Source organism: Erythrolamprus reginae, chromosome 4 (assembly GCF_031021105.1).
Source record: "Erythrolamprus reginae isolate rEryReg1 chromosome 4, rEryReg1.hap1, whole genome shotgun sequence".
Taxonomy (NCBI): domain Eukaryota; kingdom Metazoa; phylum Chordata; class Lepidosauria; order Squamata; family Dipsadidae; genus Erythrolamprus; species Erythrolamprus reginae.
The window spans coordinates 19,866,401-19,882,481 of NC_091953.1; the positions used below are offsets into that span (position 1 = coordinate 19,866,401).

At 43.0% G+C, this 16,081-nt stretch overlaps 1 protein-coding gene across 1 annotated transcript in view; it reads left to right on the forward strand.

Annotated features, from left to right (window-relative positions):
- The window catches only part of ACAT1 (acetyl-CoA acetyltransferase 1), a 31,115-nt gene extending 15,319 nt beyond the window's left edge, over nucleotides 1-15,796 (forward strand). Inside the window, exons 8-12 of the mRNA XM_070749739.1 lie at nucleotides 4,790-4,885; nucleotides 6,580-6,693; nucleotides 10,884-10,948; nucleotides 13,512-13,669; nucleotides 15,256-15,796. Of these exons, the coding sequence (XP_070605840.1) occupies nucleotides 4,790-4,885; nucleotides 6,580-6,693; nucleotides 10,884-10,948; nucleotides 13,512-13,669; nucleotides 15,256-15,376 (554 nt within the window). The 3' untranslated portion in view covers nucleotides 15,377-15,796. The remainder of the gene's footprint in view (nucleotides 1-4,789; nucleotides 4,886-6,579; nucleotides 6,694-10,883; nucleotides 10,949-13,511; nucleotides 13,670-15,255) is intronic.
- The last annotated feature ends 285 nt before the right edge of the window (nucleotides 15,797-16,081 follow it).

Genomic DNA, 16,081 nt, shown 5'->3' on the forward strand with positions numbered 1-16,081 from the left:
TCCGCGAAGTAGAGATGCGGAAGTAAATACACTACTTTTGGCTATGAACAGTATCACAAGCCTTCTCTTAACACTTTAAACCCCTAAATTGCAATTTCCCATTCCCTTAGCAACCATTTAGATTATTACTCACCATGTTTATTTATTAAAGTTTATTAAAAAAATTTTTTATTAAAGGCAGACAAAAGTTTGGCGATGACATATGGTGTCATTGGGTGGCAAAAACCGTGGTATAGTGAAAAAAACCCGTGAAGTATTTTTTAATTTTTTTAACTCATGCCCTCATCACCTCGAGGCTCGACTACTGTAATGCTCTCTACATGGGGCTACCTTTGAAAAGTGTTCGGAAACTTCAGATCCTGCAGAATGCAGCTGCGAGAGCTATCATGGGCTTTCCTAAATATGCCCATGTCACACCAACACTCCGCAGTCTGCATTGGTTGCCGATCAGTTTCCGGTCACAATTCAAAGTGTTGGTTATGACCTATAAAGCCCTTCATGGCACCGGACCAGAATATCTCCGGGACCGCCTTCCGCCGCACGAATCCCAGCGACCAGTTAGGTCCCACAGAGTTGGCCTTCTCCGGGTCCCGTCAACTAAACAATGTCGTTTGGCGGGACCCAGGGGAAGAGCCTTCTCTGTGGCAGCCCCGACCCTTTGGAACCAACTCCCCCCAGATATCAGAGTTGCCCCCACCCTCCTTGCCTTTCGTAAACTCCTTAAAACCCACCTCTGTCATCAGGCATGGGGGAATTGACATTTTCCCTCCCCCTAGGCTTATAAAATTTATGCATGGTATGCTAGTATGTATGATTGGTTTCTAAATTGGGCTTTTTTGTTTTTAAAAAAAATTAACTTAAATATTACATTTGTTTACATTGTATTATTATTGCTGTGAGCCGCCCCAAGTCTACGGAGAGGGGCGGCATACAAATCTGATAAATAAATAAGTAAGTAAGTAAGTAAGTAAGTAAGTAAGTAAGTAAGTAAGTAAGTAAGTAAGTAAGTAAGTAAGTAAGTAAGTAAGTAAGTAAGTACCGTGTTTCCCCGATAGTAAGACAGCGTCTTACTTTCTTTTTACCCCCAAAAGCCCCCCTGTGTCTTACTTTCGGGGTATGTCTTATATTGGAAAAAAATTGTCGAATTTTTTGTTGTAATCATAAAATTAACATTTATTAACAACCTGAACAGTATTGTATTCACCACAAAACAGTTTTATAAAAGGAAGTGCCAAGAATGTCTTGTTACAACATTGCATAACATGTAAAACAATGAAAAATGGTAAGAACGAACAGTGGAATACTGGAAGATAAAACAGATTTATTCCATGACAACCATGTCATCATCCTCAGGAATATCATCATAAACATCCACACTCTTAGGTTCCTGTGGATTTTCTTGGGACTCTCGGGACGACATTTCTTGCCGAATCATTGGCCCATATTTCTCATGGGTAGCAACGGCACTGTCCTGAAATGAGCAGGCTTTGTCCAGGTAGCCAGCTCGCAGTGCATTTGCAACGCAGGTGTTAGTGATCTTATTCCAAGAATTCTTCACCCAGTTAACAATCTCTGGCAGTCTGGGCTTCACAAAGTTCCCACGTACATTTCTCTCCATTCGGTTTTCAATGTAGTCATTGATTTCCACACGCAGATAGTCCTTGAACGGCTTGTTAATGGCGATATCGAGAGTCTGAAGATAAGCCGTCATCCCTGCAGGAATCATGATTTGGTCGATTCTCCGCTCATGAAGGAAGTTTTTCATGGTTTTGGCGCGGTGTGTGCTGGCTGCATCCCAGATCAGCATCCCTCTTTTGTTCCCGCGCATTACAAGTGGCAGCATTAAATCAAGCCACTTTCTTATAACATCTTGTGTGGCCCAGGCTTTTTCAGTTTCCAGCACATAAATGCCAGAAACCCGCTCAATCTTCTCCTTCTTGCCCTTTGCAATGAGTAGCAGTGTTGCTTTAGTGCCATCCAGACGAATCGTCAAAATGCAGGTGACACGTGCACTTTCATAAGCGGTGGAGGGAACGTACACTGCGGAGGCACCTCGTTGATCAATGGTGGTTTGAGCTGCTTGGCCCATGAACACGGCAGTTTCATCCATGGCGATCATGTTGCAAAGACTGTATTTAGAGAAGTCAATGTCATCCACAAACTTCTTGTAGGCTAATGCACGTTTAACAATCTCAGCATCTTCCAATCTAAATAGGGTTGTGGATCTTCTCAAAGACAGGTCATTGCGTTCAAGAAAGTTATCCACCCAGTGCTGTGATGCCTTGAATTGTTCAGGGGAAATGTCAAACTGTGGCGACACTGCAAGGGCATATTCCTGAATCTGAGCCCTGGTTACCACCAATGTCTTTGCTCTCCTGTCTGCAACCCACTCAGAGACCAGGCTTTCCAGCTCTGTATACATTGGTTGCCGACCACATCCAATCTTGCGCTTTTTAGCCATTCCGCTCTCCACTTTTTCACTCAGGTTAGTGTATTCTGCACGCCATTTTCGGACCAGTCGGTGATCCAACATTTTCTCCTTGCAGAACTGCACTACATTTTTGCCCCAAGATTCTTCGACAATCGCTTTTTTATACTCCACGGTGTAACTCCTCCTTTTACCACTGGAACCGGAAGCGCTCATGTCTAGGGGCAAAAAAACCTATTTTATTTCCTTCTTTGAAGCCACTCATACATTAAGTTCCAAGTTTCATAATACAGTATTCTAAATCTTTCTCTTTCAATTCTAATGTCAATTTGTCTAGTTCCAAACATTCCAAAATCTTTTTTTACGTTTTTGGTTGGTACCCCTCATTTCCAGTATTGTGCTAGTGTGATTCATACTGCTGTGAGAATGTGAATAATAACATTATTATTATTATTATTATTATTATTGTTGTTGTTGTTGTTGTTGTTGTTGTTATTATTAACAACAACAACAACCCATTACCATAGGTGGTGAACCCATCCTTCTCTCTCTCTCTCTCTCATTCTCTTATTTTCTCTCTCTCTCTCTCTTTCCTTTCTCTCATTCCCTCTTTCTCTCTATCCTTTCTACCGTATCTCTCCCTCTTTCCTTCTCTCCCTCCCTCCCTTTCTCTCTCTTTCCTTTCTCTCATTCCCTCTTTCTCTCTATCCTTTCTATCTCTCACTCTTTCCTTCTCTCCCTCCCTTTCTCTCTCTTTCCTTTCTCTCATTCCCTCTTTCTCTCTATCCTTTGGTATCTCTCACTCTTTCTTTCTCTCCCTCCCTTTCTGTCTCTTTCCTTTCTCTCATTCTCTCTTTGTCTCCTGGGGCTGACTGTGCCTGCCCTGCACCCCCCACCACGGAGGGAAAGCATTTGGCATCGGCACCGCCAAACCCCCCCCCACGAGCAGCAAATCATCGGAGCCAAAAGGCAAAGGGCGCGCCCCGCCGCTTAGGCTTTTGCTGCTCCTGGAAGGGGGGGGGATCGGCGCCCACCCCTCCAGAAGCAGCAAAAGCCTAAGCGGCGGGGCGCGCCATTTGCCTTTCCGCGGAAGAGGAGAGGCAGCGGATCGGGCGGGCGGGGGCACCGCCAACCCCCCCCAGCAGCAAAAGCCTAAGCATTGGAGTCAAAAGGCAAAAAGCGCGCCCCGTCGCTTAGGCTTTTGCTGCTCCTGGAAGGGGGGGGATCGGCGCCCACCCCTCCAGAAGCAGCAAAAGCCTAAGCGGCGGGGCGCGCCCTTTGCCTTTCCGCGGAAGAGGAGAGGCAGCGGATCGGGCGGGCGGGGGCACCGCCAACCCCCCCCAGCAGCAAAAGCCTAAGCATCGGAGTCAAAAGGCAAAAAGCGCGCCCCGTCGCTTAGGCTTTTGCTGCTCCTGGAAGGGGGGGGATCGGCGCCCACCCCTCCAGAAGCAGCAAAAGCCTAAGCGGCGGGGCGCGCTGTTTGCCTTTTGGCGGAAGACGAGAGGCAGCGGATCGGGCAGGCGGGGGCACCGCCAACCCCCCCCCCAGCAGCAAAAGCCTAAGCATCGGAATCAAAAGGCAAAAAGCGCGCCCCGCCGCTTAGGCTTTTGCTGCTCCTGGAAGGGGGGGATCGGCGCCCACCCCTCCAGAAGCAGCAAAAGCCTAAGCGGCGGGGCGCGCCCTTTGCCTTTCCGTGGAAGAGGAGAGAGAGCGGATCGGGCGGGCGGGGGCAGCGCCTTCTACTGCCGGCGCCTCCCCGCCCCCCCCCCCCACGGGCTGGCAGGGGGATTGGGACTGCGCGTCAATGGAAAAGGGCGTGGGGGGGTATTTTGGGGTCCGAAGGCAAACAAGACAGGAGTTGCAGAGGAGGCTACCTCTCCAAGCAGAGTATGAAATCACAGCCGGCTCCAGCGAAGGCAGAAAGTGACTGCAGAAGCGGCCAGCGGACGGCAAAAGCAAGCGTAACGTAACCCCCGTGTTTCCCCGAAAGTAAGACATATGTCTTACTTTCGGGGTATGGCTTACATTAACCGACCCCCCTGAAACCCCCTATATGTCTTACAATCGGGGGGGTCTTACTATCGGGGAAACACGGTAAGTAAGTAAGTAAGTAATATTTTTGAAAAACTGTGGTATAGACTTTTCGCGAAGTTCGAACCTGCGGAAATCGAGGGAACACTGTACTGTATTAGATGGACATGAGATGGACAGATCAAGAAATGAGATGATGCAAAAGTTCTTATATGTTCAACTGTCCTTTGGAAACTAAGAAAATGTTAACATCCAACAGGTCTTTGCTGGGTTGGACTTTGACTGCGGTCAAAGTTTCAAATCTTTTACTAAACAGAATCTTTACTTTAGGGAAACCAGACACAGTGGTTAAAGAAGATGAGGAATACAAGCGTGTTGACTTTAGTAAAGTTCCAAAATTGAGGGCAGTTTTCCAAAAAGAAAATGGTAAGATTTGATGTCCATTTCTAATGTGCTAGAATTTATTCCAGATCTTGGCTGTCCATGGAATTTTCAGGAGTCTTCTCTAGTAACAAATTTCAGTGGTATCAATACTCTTCCTGTCTTGCTTCTTCAAAGTTTCCATAGAGAGTCACACATTTCAGTGTTTGCAAAGCTTTCATGACTGTTCTTACAGGGTGCTAGTTTACAAAATATTTCTTGATTGATGGTTTAAGATAATGCCAACTATGTTGGATTTAGACTGCTGTACATTTTATGACCATCGTTTGACACCAAATGAAAATTGATAACATCATAGGATAGTGCTTCTCAGTTTTTTCCTTTATTGCTCTAAGCCGGGGTGTCAAACTCAATTTCACTGGGGGCCGTATCAGGCTTATGTTTAATCTTAGAGGGCTGGGTTGTGTTGCAGTATAGCATGCGTGTTAGAATAGGAATATATCATATTATATATATCTGGACCTCTAGCATAAAATGCTCTGCTTACCCTGATTCTATTACAGCCAGGATAGGACGGAATTAACTTGCTTAGTCTGTATTTCTGGTGAAATTCGCAACAGGAAGACAACTGACTATAAAAGGGTTCAATAAACATCTCACTGATAAACAAGTATACATCACTCCAAACAGGACGTTAGGGCGTCACCAGGTCGGCCATGGCCAGGTCGACATCATATCCTGGGTGCCTGTGGAGGATTGAGTGCTCTGCCAGTTAAACTGGGCTCCCAAGCTCAGTTTCCAGCTGCGACAGCCTCCTGCAACCCTCTGACAGTGAAAACAGGAGCTCAGGAGGGGTGTGGGCCTTTTTTGCTGGCAGAGCCACCACGGGCTGGTCCTTCGCTGTTTTCAGGGCAGCCCCATGGGCCAGATTTAAGCACCTTGCTGGCTAGATCTGGCCTACGGGCCTTGAGTTTGACACCCATTCTCCAAGCCACAGTGGTCCGGGGACCACTGGTGGTCCGGGGACCACTGGTGGTCCATGAGAAAAGTTTGTGGTCCGTGGAGAAATCCTGGCCCCTGGGCCAGATATGGCCAACAGTAATTAATCCAGCCTGTAGGCGGGAACACAAGGCTGCACTGCCCAATATCACTCTGCTCACGTGCCAGCCCCCACTCTTGGAAAGGAAAGGAAAGAGGGGAGAGGAGGGGAGGGGAGGGGGAGGGGAGGGACTACAGCTTCAGTTCTGGAATATGAGATTGACTTTCCCAACAATATCAGCAAGCCACAGTCAAAGAAGCTTTAATTATTTTGTAATAATTACACTAACTTTAATAATTTTATTATAATTTAATAAGCATTTATAATTTTGTTATATTAAATAGGTGCATTTCATATAAAATGGAAGTTATTTGATCATTATTTTACAATTTTATTTATCTTTTAAAAAATCATATCAGTAGTCCACGGGACTTAAAATTATGAGTTAGGGTTTGTGGAATTTAAAATTATGACCTTGGTGGTCCCTGAGGTCCAAATGTTTGGGGACCCCCTGCTCTAAGCCATTTATCAGAGTGCCCTTATTTATATGCCCCTGGTACGATTGGATAATTGGTTTGTGTGTCATTACCCAATTTTAGTTAGTTTACCCAATTTAGGAAACACCATTGTGGAGGAATGCATTGTGCTTAAATGATTCTTTCTAGTAAATTGTTTTTCCTTAATGAATGTTTTTTTCCAGGAACAGTCACTGCTGCCAATGCTAGTACACTGAACGACGGAGCAGCTGCTTTGGTACTGATGACTTCAGAAGCTGCCAAGAGACTGAATGTGAAGCCATTGGCTAGAATAGTAGGTGAGAATCGTCCTTCCCTTTGGTGAAAAGCCCTAAATGGCTCAGGGCTAGACTATTTAAGGGACCGCTTCCTACCTCCTACCTCGCTGCGACCAGTAAGGGCCCACAGAGTTGGCCTTCTCTGGATTCTGTCCTCCAATGTCAGCTGGCAAGGCTGTGGGGAAGGGCCTTCTCTCTGAGGGCTCCTATTCTTTGGAATCAACTGCCTCCAAAGATCCGTACCATCTCAACCCTACCGGTCTTCCAGAAAGCCGTTAAGACCTGACTTTTCCGGTAGGCCTGGAATTAGGAATGATTGTGTGCGTGTGTGGTTTTTTAGGTTTTATATACTTTATAGTATCATTGTTTTATTATCATTATACAGTGATACCTCGTCTTACGAACGCCTCGTCATACAAACTTTTCGAGATACAAACCCGGGGTTTAAGATTTTTTTGCCTCTTCTTACAAACTGTTTTCACCTTACAAACCCACTGTCGCTGCTGGGATGCCCTGCCTCTGGACTTCCGTTGCCAGCGAAGCACCCGTTTTTGCACTGCTGGGATTCCCCTGAGGCTCCCCTCGATGGGAAACCCCACCTCCGGACTACCATGTTTTTGTGATGCTGCAGGGGAATCCCAGCATGGGAATACCAGCAGTACAAAAACGGGCACTTCGCTGGCAACGAAAGTCTGGAGGTGGGGTTTCCCTGCGAGGGGAGCCTCAGTGAAATCACAGCATCGCAAAACACAGAGGTCTGGAGGTGGGGTTTCGAGGACTTCTGTGTTTTTGCGATGTTGCAATTTCACTTCCTTCGCTGGGAAACCCCACCTCCGGACTTCCATTGCCAGCAAAGCGCTCATTTTTGCGCTGCTGGGATTCCCCTGCTGGGATTCCCCTGCAGCATCACAAAAACACGGAAATCCGGAGGTGGGGTTTCCCATGGAGGGGAGCCTCAGGGGAATCCCAGCAGCGCAAAAACGGGCACTTCGGCTGGCAAAAGGGGTGAATTTTGGGCTTGCACGCATTAATCACTTTTCCATTGATTCTTATGGGAAACATTGTTTCGTCTTACAAACTTCTCACCTTAAGCACCTCGTCCTGGAACCAATTAAGTTTGTAAGACAAGGTATCACTGTATTTCTTATTTCTTATTGCCATATTTCTTATTGCCAATTGTTAGCCACCGAGTCCTGTGTGAATGGGTGGCATATACCGCCAGGCATGGGGGAGTTGAGACACCTTTCCCCCAGGCTCTTTTATACTTTGTTTTATGTTTGGTATGAATGTGTTGTTTGGTTTTTTAAATAATGATAGGGTTTTATATGTTTTTTAATATTAGATTTGTTCTACTATAATATTGTTTTTATTATTGTTGTGAACCGTCCTGAGTCTTCAGAGAGGGGCAGCATACCAATCTAATAAATTATTATTATTATTATTATTATTATTATTATTATTATTATTATTATTATAAACAAACAAACAAACAAACAAATATATAGGTAGTCCATATAACAGTTTGTTTAATGATCGTTCAATGTTACGACGACACTGAAAAATGTGACTTATGATCATTTTTCACGCTTACAGTCAGGGCAGCATCCCCGTGGTCATGGGATCAAAATTCAGATGTTTGACATCTGACTCACATTTATGATGGTTGCAGTGTCCTCTGATCATGTGACCCTTTTTACCATCGGCAGACAAGCAAAGTGTCAGGCCCAAAGTCAATATGTGAAGTCAAGGTTGGCCTGACACAGTTTTGGTAGTGAGAAAAGAACAGGGGGAGTGAGAGAGAGAGAGAATGAGAGATTTATGCCATGCAGCACACATTCCTTTACGCAGAATCCAAAGTAAACTGAACACAGGAAAAAATTAGAAATCCCTGCATCAGATTTGTCCTCATGATTGCACTTGTGGGTGTGGGGATAGGAGATGAGCTTTTGACTTGGATTTATTTTATTTATTTATTTATTGGATTTGTATGCCGCCACTCTCTGCAGACTCGGGGCGGCTAACAACAGCAATAAAACAGCATATAATAATAATTCAATACTAAAACAGTTAAAAACCCTTATTATAAAACCAAACATACATACGGGCATACCATGCATAAAATTGTAAAGGCCTAGGGGGAAAGAGTATTTCAATTCCCCCATGCCTGGCGGCAGAGGTGGATTTTAAGCAGCTTACGGAAGGCAAGGAGGGTGGGGGCAATTCTAATCTCTGGGGGGAGTTGGTTCCAGAGGGCCGGGGCCGCCACAGAGAAGGCTCTTCCCCTGGGTCCCGCCAAGCGACATTGTTTAGTTGACGGGAACCGGAGAAGACCCACTCTGTGGGACCTAATCGGTCGCTGGGATTTGTGCAGCATTACATCGTGCAGGATGTAATCTTAAGGGACTTTAAGTTGAAAAGAATCACGCAGAATCCAAATTGGCTTTGTTAATAAATCGGACCCTGCGCTAAAAATATAAGACGTGGAAGTTGATTTATTTTCTCAGATGCTATTTGGTTCGCTGACACAAAGTTAATGATCAAGTCAGATTCTTTTAACAACCGTGATTTACCGGTACGTTTATTAATATAACAACTTGCAGTGATTCACTTAACAACTGTGGCAAGAAAGATCATAAAATGGGGCAAATTTCATTTAACATATGTCTCACTTAACAACATACATTTTGGGCTCCATTGTGGTCATAAGTTGAGGGCTATCTGGGCTACCCGGGTAGGGGAAGGGGTGAAATGCTACCGGTTCGGCCTGGTTCGGGTGTACCAGTAGTGGCGACCATCGGTGTGTTAGAGCAGTGTTTCCCAACCTTGGCAACTTGAAGATATTTGGACTTCAACTCCCAGAATTCCCGAGCCAGCAAATGCTGGCTGGGGAATTCTGGGACTTGAAGTCCAGATATCTTCAAGTTGCCAAGGCTGGGAAACACTGTGTTAGAGAACTGGTAGCGGCAGCACTGTGAGGTTCCGCCCACGCTGCTGCCCACCCTGATGTAGCTGAGGAGCCCATTTTCATTGGGCCACCACTGATGACCCTGACATGAGTGATGTCAAGCTGGCCACCCCACCTTGGCCTTACCCACCCCAGCTCCCCGAGAGCAAACACAACCCTGATGCAGCCTTCAATGAGTGATGCCACCATTAAAAAAAAAAAAACTTGGCGCATGTGCTGAGGTTTTTTTTTTTTTAATGGTGGCATCACTCATTGAGGGCTGCATCAGAGTTGTGTTTGAGGGTTTTGTAAAAAGGGTGTGCTTCCGAACCTGTAGGGAAGGTAGGTAGATTTCACCTCTAGGTGGTGGGTGTCTTCTTTTTATTTTGTTTTATCTGTGGATTAGGCCGAAAGGGCACTTAATCAAGTGGTTTCAACATACGAGTTTAATTCGTGCCAGACTGGAGCTTGTATGTCGATCAATTCGCATCTCGAACGAATGCCTTTAGACTTTGCTTTTCGTGCCGAGAGAACTGGAAACATGGAATTCTTGCGCCACCTAGTGGACGCTCGGCGTGTATCCCGAATTTGAGCTCGGGTGTCGAACAGAAATTTTGCTCGCGTCTCGGCTCGTAACTTGGAATACTCGCATGTGGAGCAGCTCCTATCTAGAGGTACTACTGTAATTGCAATTTTGCTAAAAGCCAATTTAAAAAACCAAACTCAAAACCCAAGGCTTTGGAATCTTTCAGTGCATTACTCGTGCATGGACTTTTTAAAGTATCTTTTAATGCGGGGATGTCAAACTGAAGGCCCATGGGCCGCATCCAGCCCGTAGGGTACTTAGACCTGGCCTGTGGGGCTGCCCTGGAAACACCAAAGGACTGGCTCATGGTGCCTCTGCCAGCGAAAATGGAGCTCGGGAGAGCCACGCACAGCTCTCCCAATCTCCATTTTCGCTGGCAGAGGTTGCAAGCAGCTGGCGTAGCTGAGGAGCCCGTTTTCACGGGCAGAGCACTTGGGCCACCACAGATGACCCTGGCATGAGTGATGTCAAGTTGGCCACCCCACCTTGGCCTTGCCCACCCCAGCTCCTCGAGATCAAACACAACCCTCAATGAAATCAATTTTGACATCCCTGTTTTAAGGAATGAACTCTAAAATTCTGCTCCTGATGGAGGAATCTTTGCCAGAATAAAATTCAATATTATGAATAAGCACATTTAACAACATGTTTCTTTTCTAATTCACGTTTCTGTTCTTGTAGGTTTTGCAGATGCCGCTGTTGATCCTATTGATTTTCCCATTGCACCAGCACTCGCTGTTCCTAAGGTGATCATCTCTGCCTTCATTTAATTGCTCATTGAATTCTGCATTTAGTCTTTGGTGGGAATGTAATATAACGGAATTTAAAATTAATTTTTAAAGCAGATTATCTGCTTTTAGGTTTAAAACCGAATCTAAAAAGTTATAAAGATTAGAGATTAGAATTGAGTGAGCCATTGCATTTTAATATTTTAATTTTAAGAGCCGGGGTGGCGCAGCAGGTAGAGTGCTGTACTGCAGGCCACTGAAGCTGACTGTAGATCTGTAGGTCAGCGGTTCAAATCTCATCACCGGCTCAAGGTTGACTCAGCCTTCCATCCTTCCGAGGTGGGTAAAATGAGGACCCGGATTGTGGGGGCAATATGCTGGCTCTGTTAAAAAGTGCTATCGCTAACATGTTGTAAGCTGCCCTGAGTTTAAGGAGAAGGGCGGCATAAAAATCGAATGAATGAATGAATGAATGAATGAATGAATGAATAAATGAATGAATAAACAAATTCTTGTTGCTTTTGGAGAAATTAATGCCAGATTGTAGCTGAACAACTGGAATAAAATAATCAAGTAACAAAGTGACACTGCCGTGCTATGCATAATATCTGATTTAACGTAATGTTTTCTGCTCACATTCTACTTTAAATCTGTGACCAAATGGGTCCATTTAGCATCTGGTCTAATGAAGAATTTTAGAGAACTCAAAAACTTCCTTTGTCTTGTAAATATCATTTCACTATGTAATATTTTAATTGATCAATGTGTGTTCTGTGGTATTTCAGTGGATTAGGCTGTTTGGATGAAATTTGTTTTGTCTGTTTGTCTTTGCAGAATGTTTGCTCTTGTTCTGGCTCTGACATTTATTTATCATATGCTCTCTGTTCTCCAATCATCCAAGACCATTTATTGAAAATCAATTGCATCCCCCTTTTTAGAGCTCAATAATTAAAATGAAAATTAAAAAATAAAATAAATAAAAGGACAAGAATTGGGACTGGAATTTATCACTGAGTGACCCAGTTCCCATAGTGAATCACATGTTATGACAACCCCATTTTTGACCTGCTGACTTTTCTGTTGATTTTGCTTATTGGAAACCAGCAGCAAAGGTCACAAATAGTGAGATCATGGGACTGATGCTGCAAAGTTGTAATTGCAAGCTTATCATTGACCCCTTGATTGTGATCATGTGACCACCAGGATACTGCGATAGCCAGAACTTTGGGGCCTGGTCATAAATACCATTTGTTCAGGGCCGTTGTAAGTATGACTGGTTGCTGAATGAGTAGTCATTAAGTGATGGCCACCAGAATTCCCTTCCCATAATTGAACCATATCCCCATAGATTTAGGCCTTTACTGGCTTTACAAGTGTGAAAATCTATTTAGGCTGCCTAATTTTAAAAGCTAATGGATTTCGGCTTAGATGGATGGAATGGTTATCTGTTAACCCAGGGCTATATTTGAGTGGTTTTCAGCATGTGTCATCCCCAAACCCCCAACACTTTACCCTTAGATTATCTACGGTTGACCTATCCAGATTCCTAAGAGGTCAGTAAGGGGCGAGTACAAGTGCACTAGTGTGCCTTCCATCCCCTGTCCTATTGCTCTCCTATACCTTTCTTCTATTCCTATATCTCTTCTTCTATTCTTTCATTGATATGTTCTATTACTATACCTTCTTTTCTATTATCTTAGATATATATTTACTATGAGTATCTCCTCTATAACCTTCATCATGTATTTTACTATGTGTATAGATATATATCCACTAAAACCCTCATTGTGTATTGGACAAAATAAACAAACAAATTTTTAAAAATTTGATTCTACAAGGGTCATCCAGAAAGTAATGCACCATGTTTTTTTTCCTTCAACAATTATTTATTGAACACAATGAAATTTACACACAAGAGAGAATGATGTTTCTTCTACACTCCCTATTTTTCCATGTAATCGCTGTCCTGTTCTATGGCCTTTCTCCAGCGAGACACAAGGGCGTGTATGCCCTGTCGGTACCATTCCTTGTTCTGGTCACAAAGCCATTTCTGCACTGTGCAAATCACTTGTTCGTCATCCTCAAAATGTCTTCCATGACTAACCGTACTTCTGCCGACTGCAGATTCTCCATAAACTATACACAAACGTTTGTGAATGTTCCCAACAATTTCTTTATCCGCAGTGAGAAATTCAATGACATGCTGCTTGTAATGTACATCCTTTACAGATGCCATTTCGAAACACTGCTGCAGCTACACTATCTGTCTGAAGAAAAGCAAAATTTACACACACACTCCTGACAATTCAAATAATGTAAATCTAAAGTTTCGCATTCGTACCATTACTGGAGGCTGGAGGAAAAAAATGTGGTGCATTGCTTTCTGGGCGACCCTCATATTTTTCTTATTGTAATTAAGTTTCAGAATTTGTGTTATAAGGTTTGAGGTTGTGAGCCTTGTCTTTTCTGCTTTTTACTTGGATTCTGTGCAGGTATATCATGATCTACTTAATAGCACAGCAAATAATATGTTTTCTGTACATACATATCAATTTTTAAATAATGGTGTTTTTCCTTTCAGGTACTTGCTCAGGCAGGACTCAAAAAAGAAGATATTAAAATGTGGGAAATCAACGAAGCATTCAGTGTTGTTGTCCTAGCTAATATTAAAATGCTAGACATTGACCCACAGAAGGTAAACATTCATGGAGGAGCAGTTTCTTTGGGACACCCAATTGGGTAAGTAAAAAAACATGCAATACCTGGTAGTGGGAAATAACCGAATAAATAGGTAGCCCTCAATTTATGACTGTAATTGATCCTCCAAAAGTCATGCTAGTCAAGTAGTTAACCATGTGAATGTGTCTAATTTTATGACCTTCATTGTGGAATTTGTTTAGTCAATGGGTGCTGTTTGACAAAAACTGGATGCCAGTACATGACAGTTTCCAACAAAAAAAAACATGAATTGTGGTCAAGTGCGCAAAATATCACAATTTATTTGTTTCCCATTTTTGAACTATCTATCTCCCTGAAGTTCTGTAACTTTCAAAAGCTGCCTGGTTTCTGTGACTATTTAATATATTGAAATCTTTGTAGTGTATTTATATAACTGACAATTAGCATATCTTATATTGATTTTATTTCTGAAAGGATTTGAAATACAACTCATATTGTGTACTTGTTCTTAGCAGATTGTAAAATGTTATGTAAAGTATTCACAATCTATTACTCAGATTTTAAAAACTTTTAGAGATAAGGCAAATAGGTTCCTCCAAATATTTCTAATATTTGCCAGTGTCCAGTAACACTAATTATGAAAGATTGGACAATATTATGTCAATACAATACAGAGATACAAAGATACAACACAATACAAAGAGCCGGGGTGGCGCAGCAGGTAGAGTGCTGTACTGCAGGCCACTGAAGCTGACTGTAGATCTGAAGGTCAGCGGTTCAAATCTCATCACCGGCTCAAGGTTGACTCAGCCTTCCATCCTTCCGAGGTGGGTAAAATGAGGACTCGGATTGTGGGGGCAATAGCCTAGCTCTGTTAAAAAGTGCTATTGCTAACATGTTGTAAGCCACCCTGAGTCTAAGGAGAAGGGCGGCATAAAAATCAAATCAATCAATCAATCAATAAATAATAGTAGACTGCATATACCCTAAAATGTTTCAAAGCATATTTAAAAAATAAAGTTTCCAATTATGCTGGAATTACAATTCGTCTAAATAGTACTTACTTGGGAAAACTATTAGAATATTAGGAACACTAACCATTACTTGCTAGACCTGTGTCTTTGAACTCGAAACAGTTGAATGATTTTTGTAGGAGTAGGAAAGCTATAACTTTCCAGAGATTTTTAGGCTGGATCTTTGCTCTTAAAATCTTTGTACTGTACTTGCTGCTTGAGATCATAATAGGAATCTAGAGGCTGTAGGTTCTTCACCCCTGCTCTAGTGTATCTCAGCTTGGAACGTAGTGCAGTATACATGAGTCATCTGAAAATCAGTGTTTTTCAGTTCTGCATTAGATAAAGAAGTGATCTCACCCAGTCCAAAGCTGTTTTATTTTAGGGTCCCCATTCCCCAGTCATTCTACAATTCTGACTTAATAGCTTTAGCTACCTTTCCTTTTGATATAGCCACATCTCGTCTCCTCCTCCTGGGGTCCACCGTTAACACCTTTGTGTGAAAGGAAGTGAAACGATCTGAATTAAGCTCATTTTATATGCTTAAACTGACTTAACACTACAGCATAAACTGAAAAAGCTAAGCAAAAATAGTATTCCAACTTGAAATTCTTTTCTTCCTGTCTATTTCAGGATGTCTGGTGCAAGAATTGTTGTCCACATGACTCATGCCCTGAAACAAGGAGAACATGGCCTTGCTGGGATTTGCAATGGTGGCGGTGGGGCCTCTGCAATATTGATCCAAAAGTTATAGGCTCTGATCTCAAGCCCTAAGGCCCAACTTATCAAGAGCTGTTACAACCGTGATTGGAACTGCAGGATAAAGGATTAATTTCAATCTGCCATTGTTAAACAAAATTATGTCTTTTTATTACAGCATGTTTTAATGCAAAAATGTTTTTTATATCTTGGACTATAAAACATGTTAATTATCACCCAGTGCTGCAGCTATCGTTAACTATTTTAGATACTTATCATTTGTCCTGCTCTCGTCATTGAATTGTAGACATTCTTTTGTTCTTCTTAGTGTCTTAGAATGAGGGCAGTGGATTGTGCCATGTGTCATTTTGCCCAGAAAACAACTGCTTGGTTAAGAGGAAAATAATATAGAAGTAACACTGGATGTTTCCACAATTGGTAGAAATAAATGAGAATGTATTTATTCAATAGTCAACAATAATGAATTGGTTTTCTTACTTTAGCTCAGGGACTTAGGCCATTTACAACTTTGTGCTATTTGAGTGTTAAGCTTTTAAAAATTAGCATTTTGAAATTGCAACTGGAAAATTGAAGAACAATCTTTGCGACCGAGTACTGTGTTTCCCCGAAAATAAGACAGGGGCTTATATTTTTTTGAATCCCAAAATATGGCCTTGGCCTTATTATCGAGGGGTGCCTTATTATTTTGGGAGTGCAGTAGGCAGTGAGATTAGGACTGGATGTCCCATGGCCACCGCCT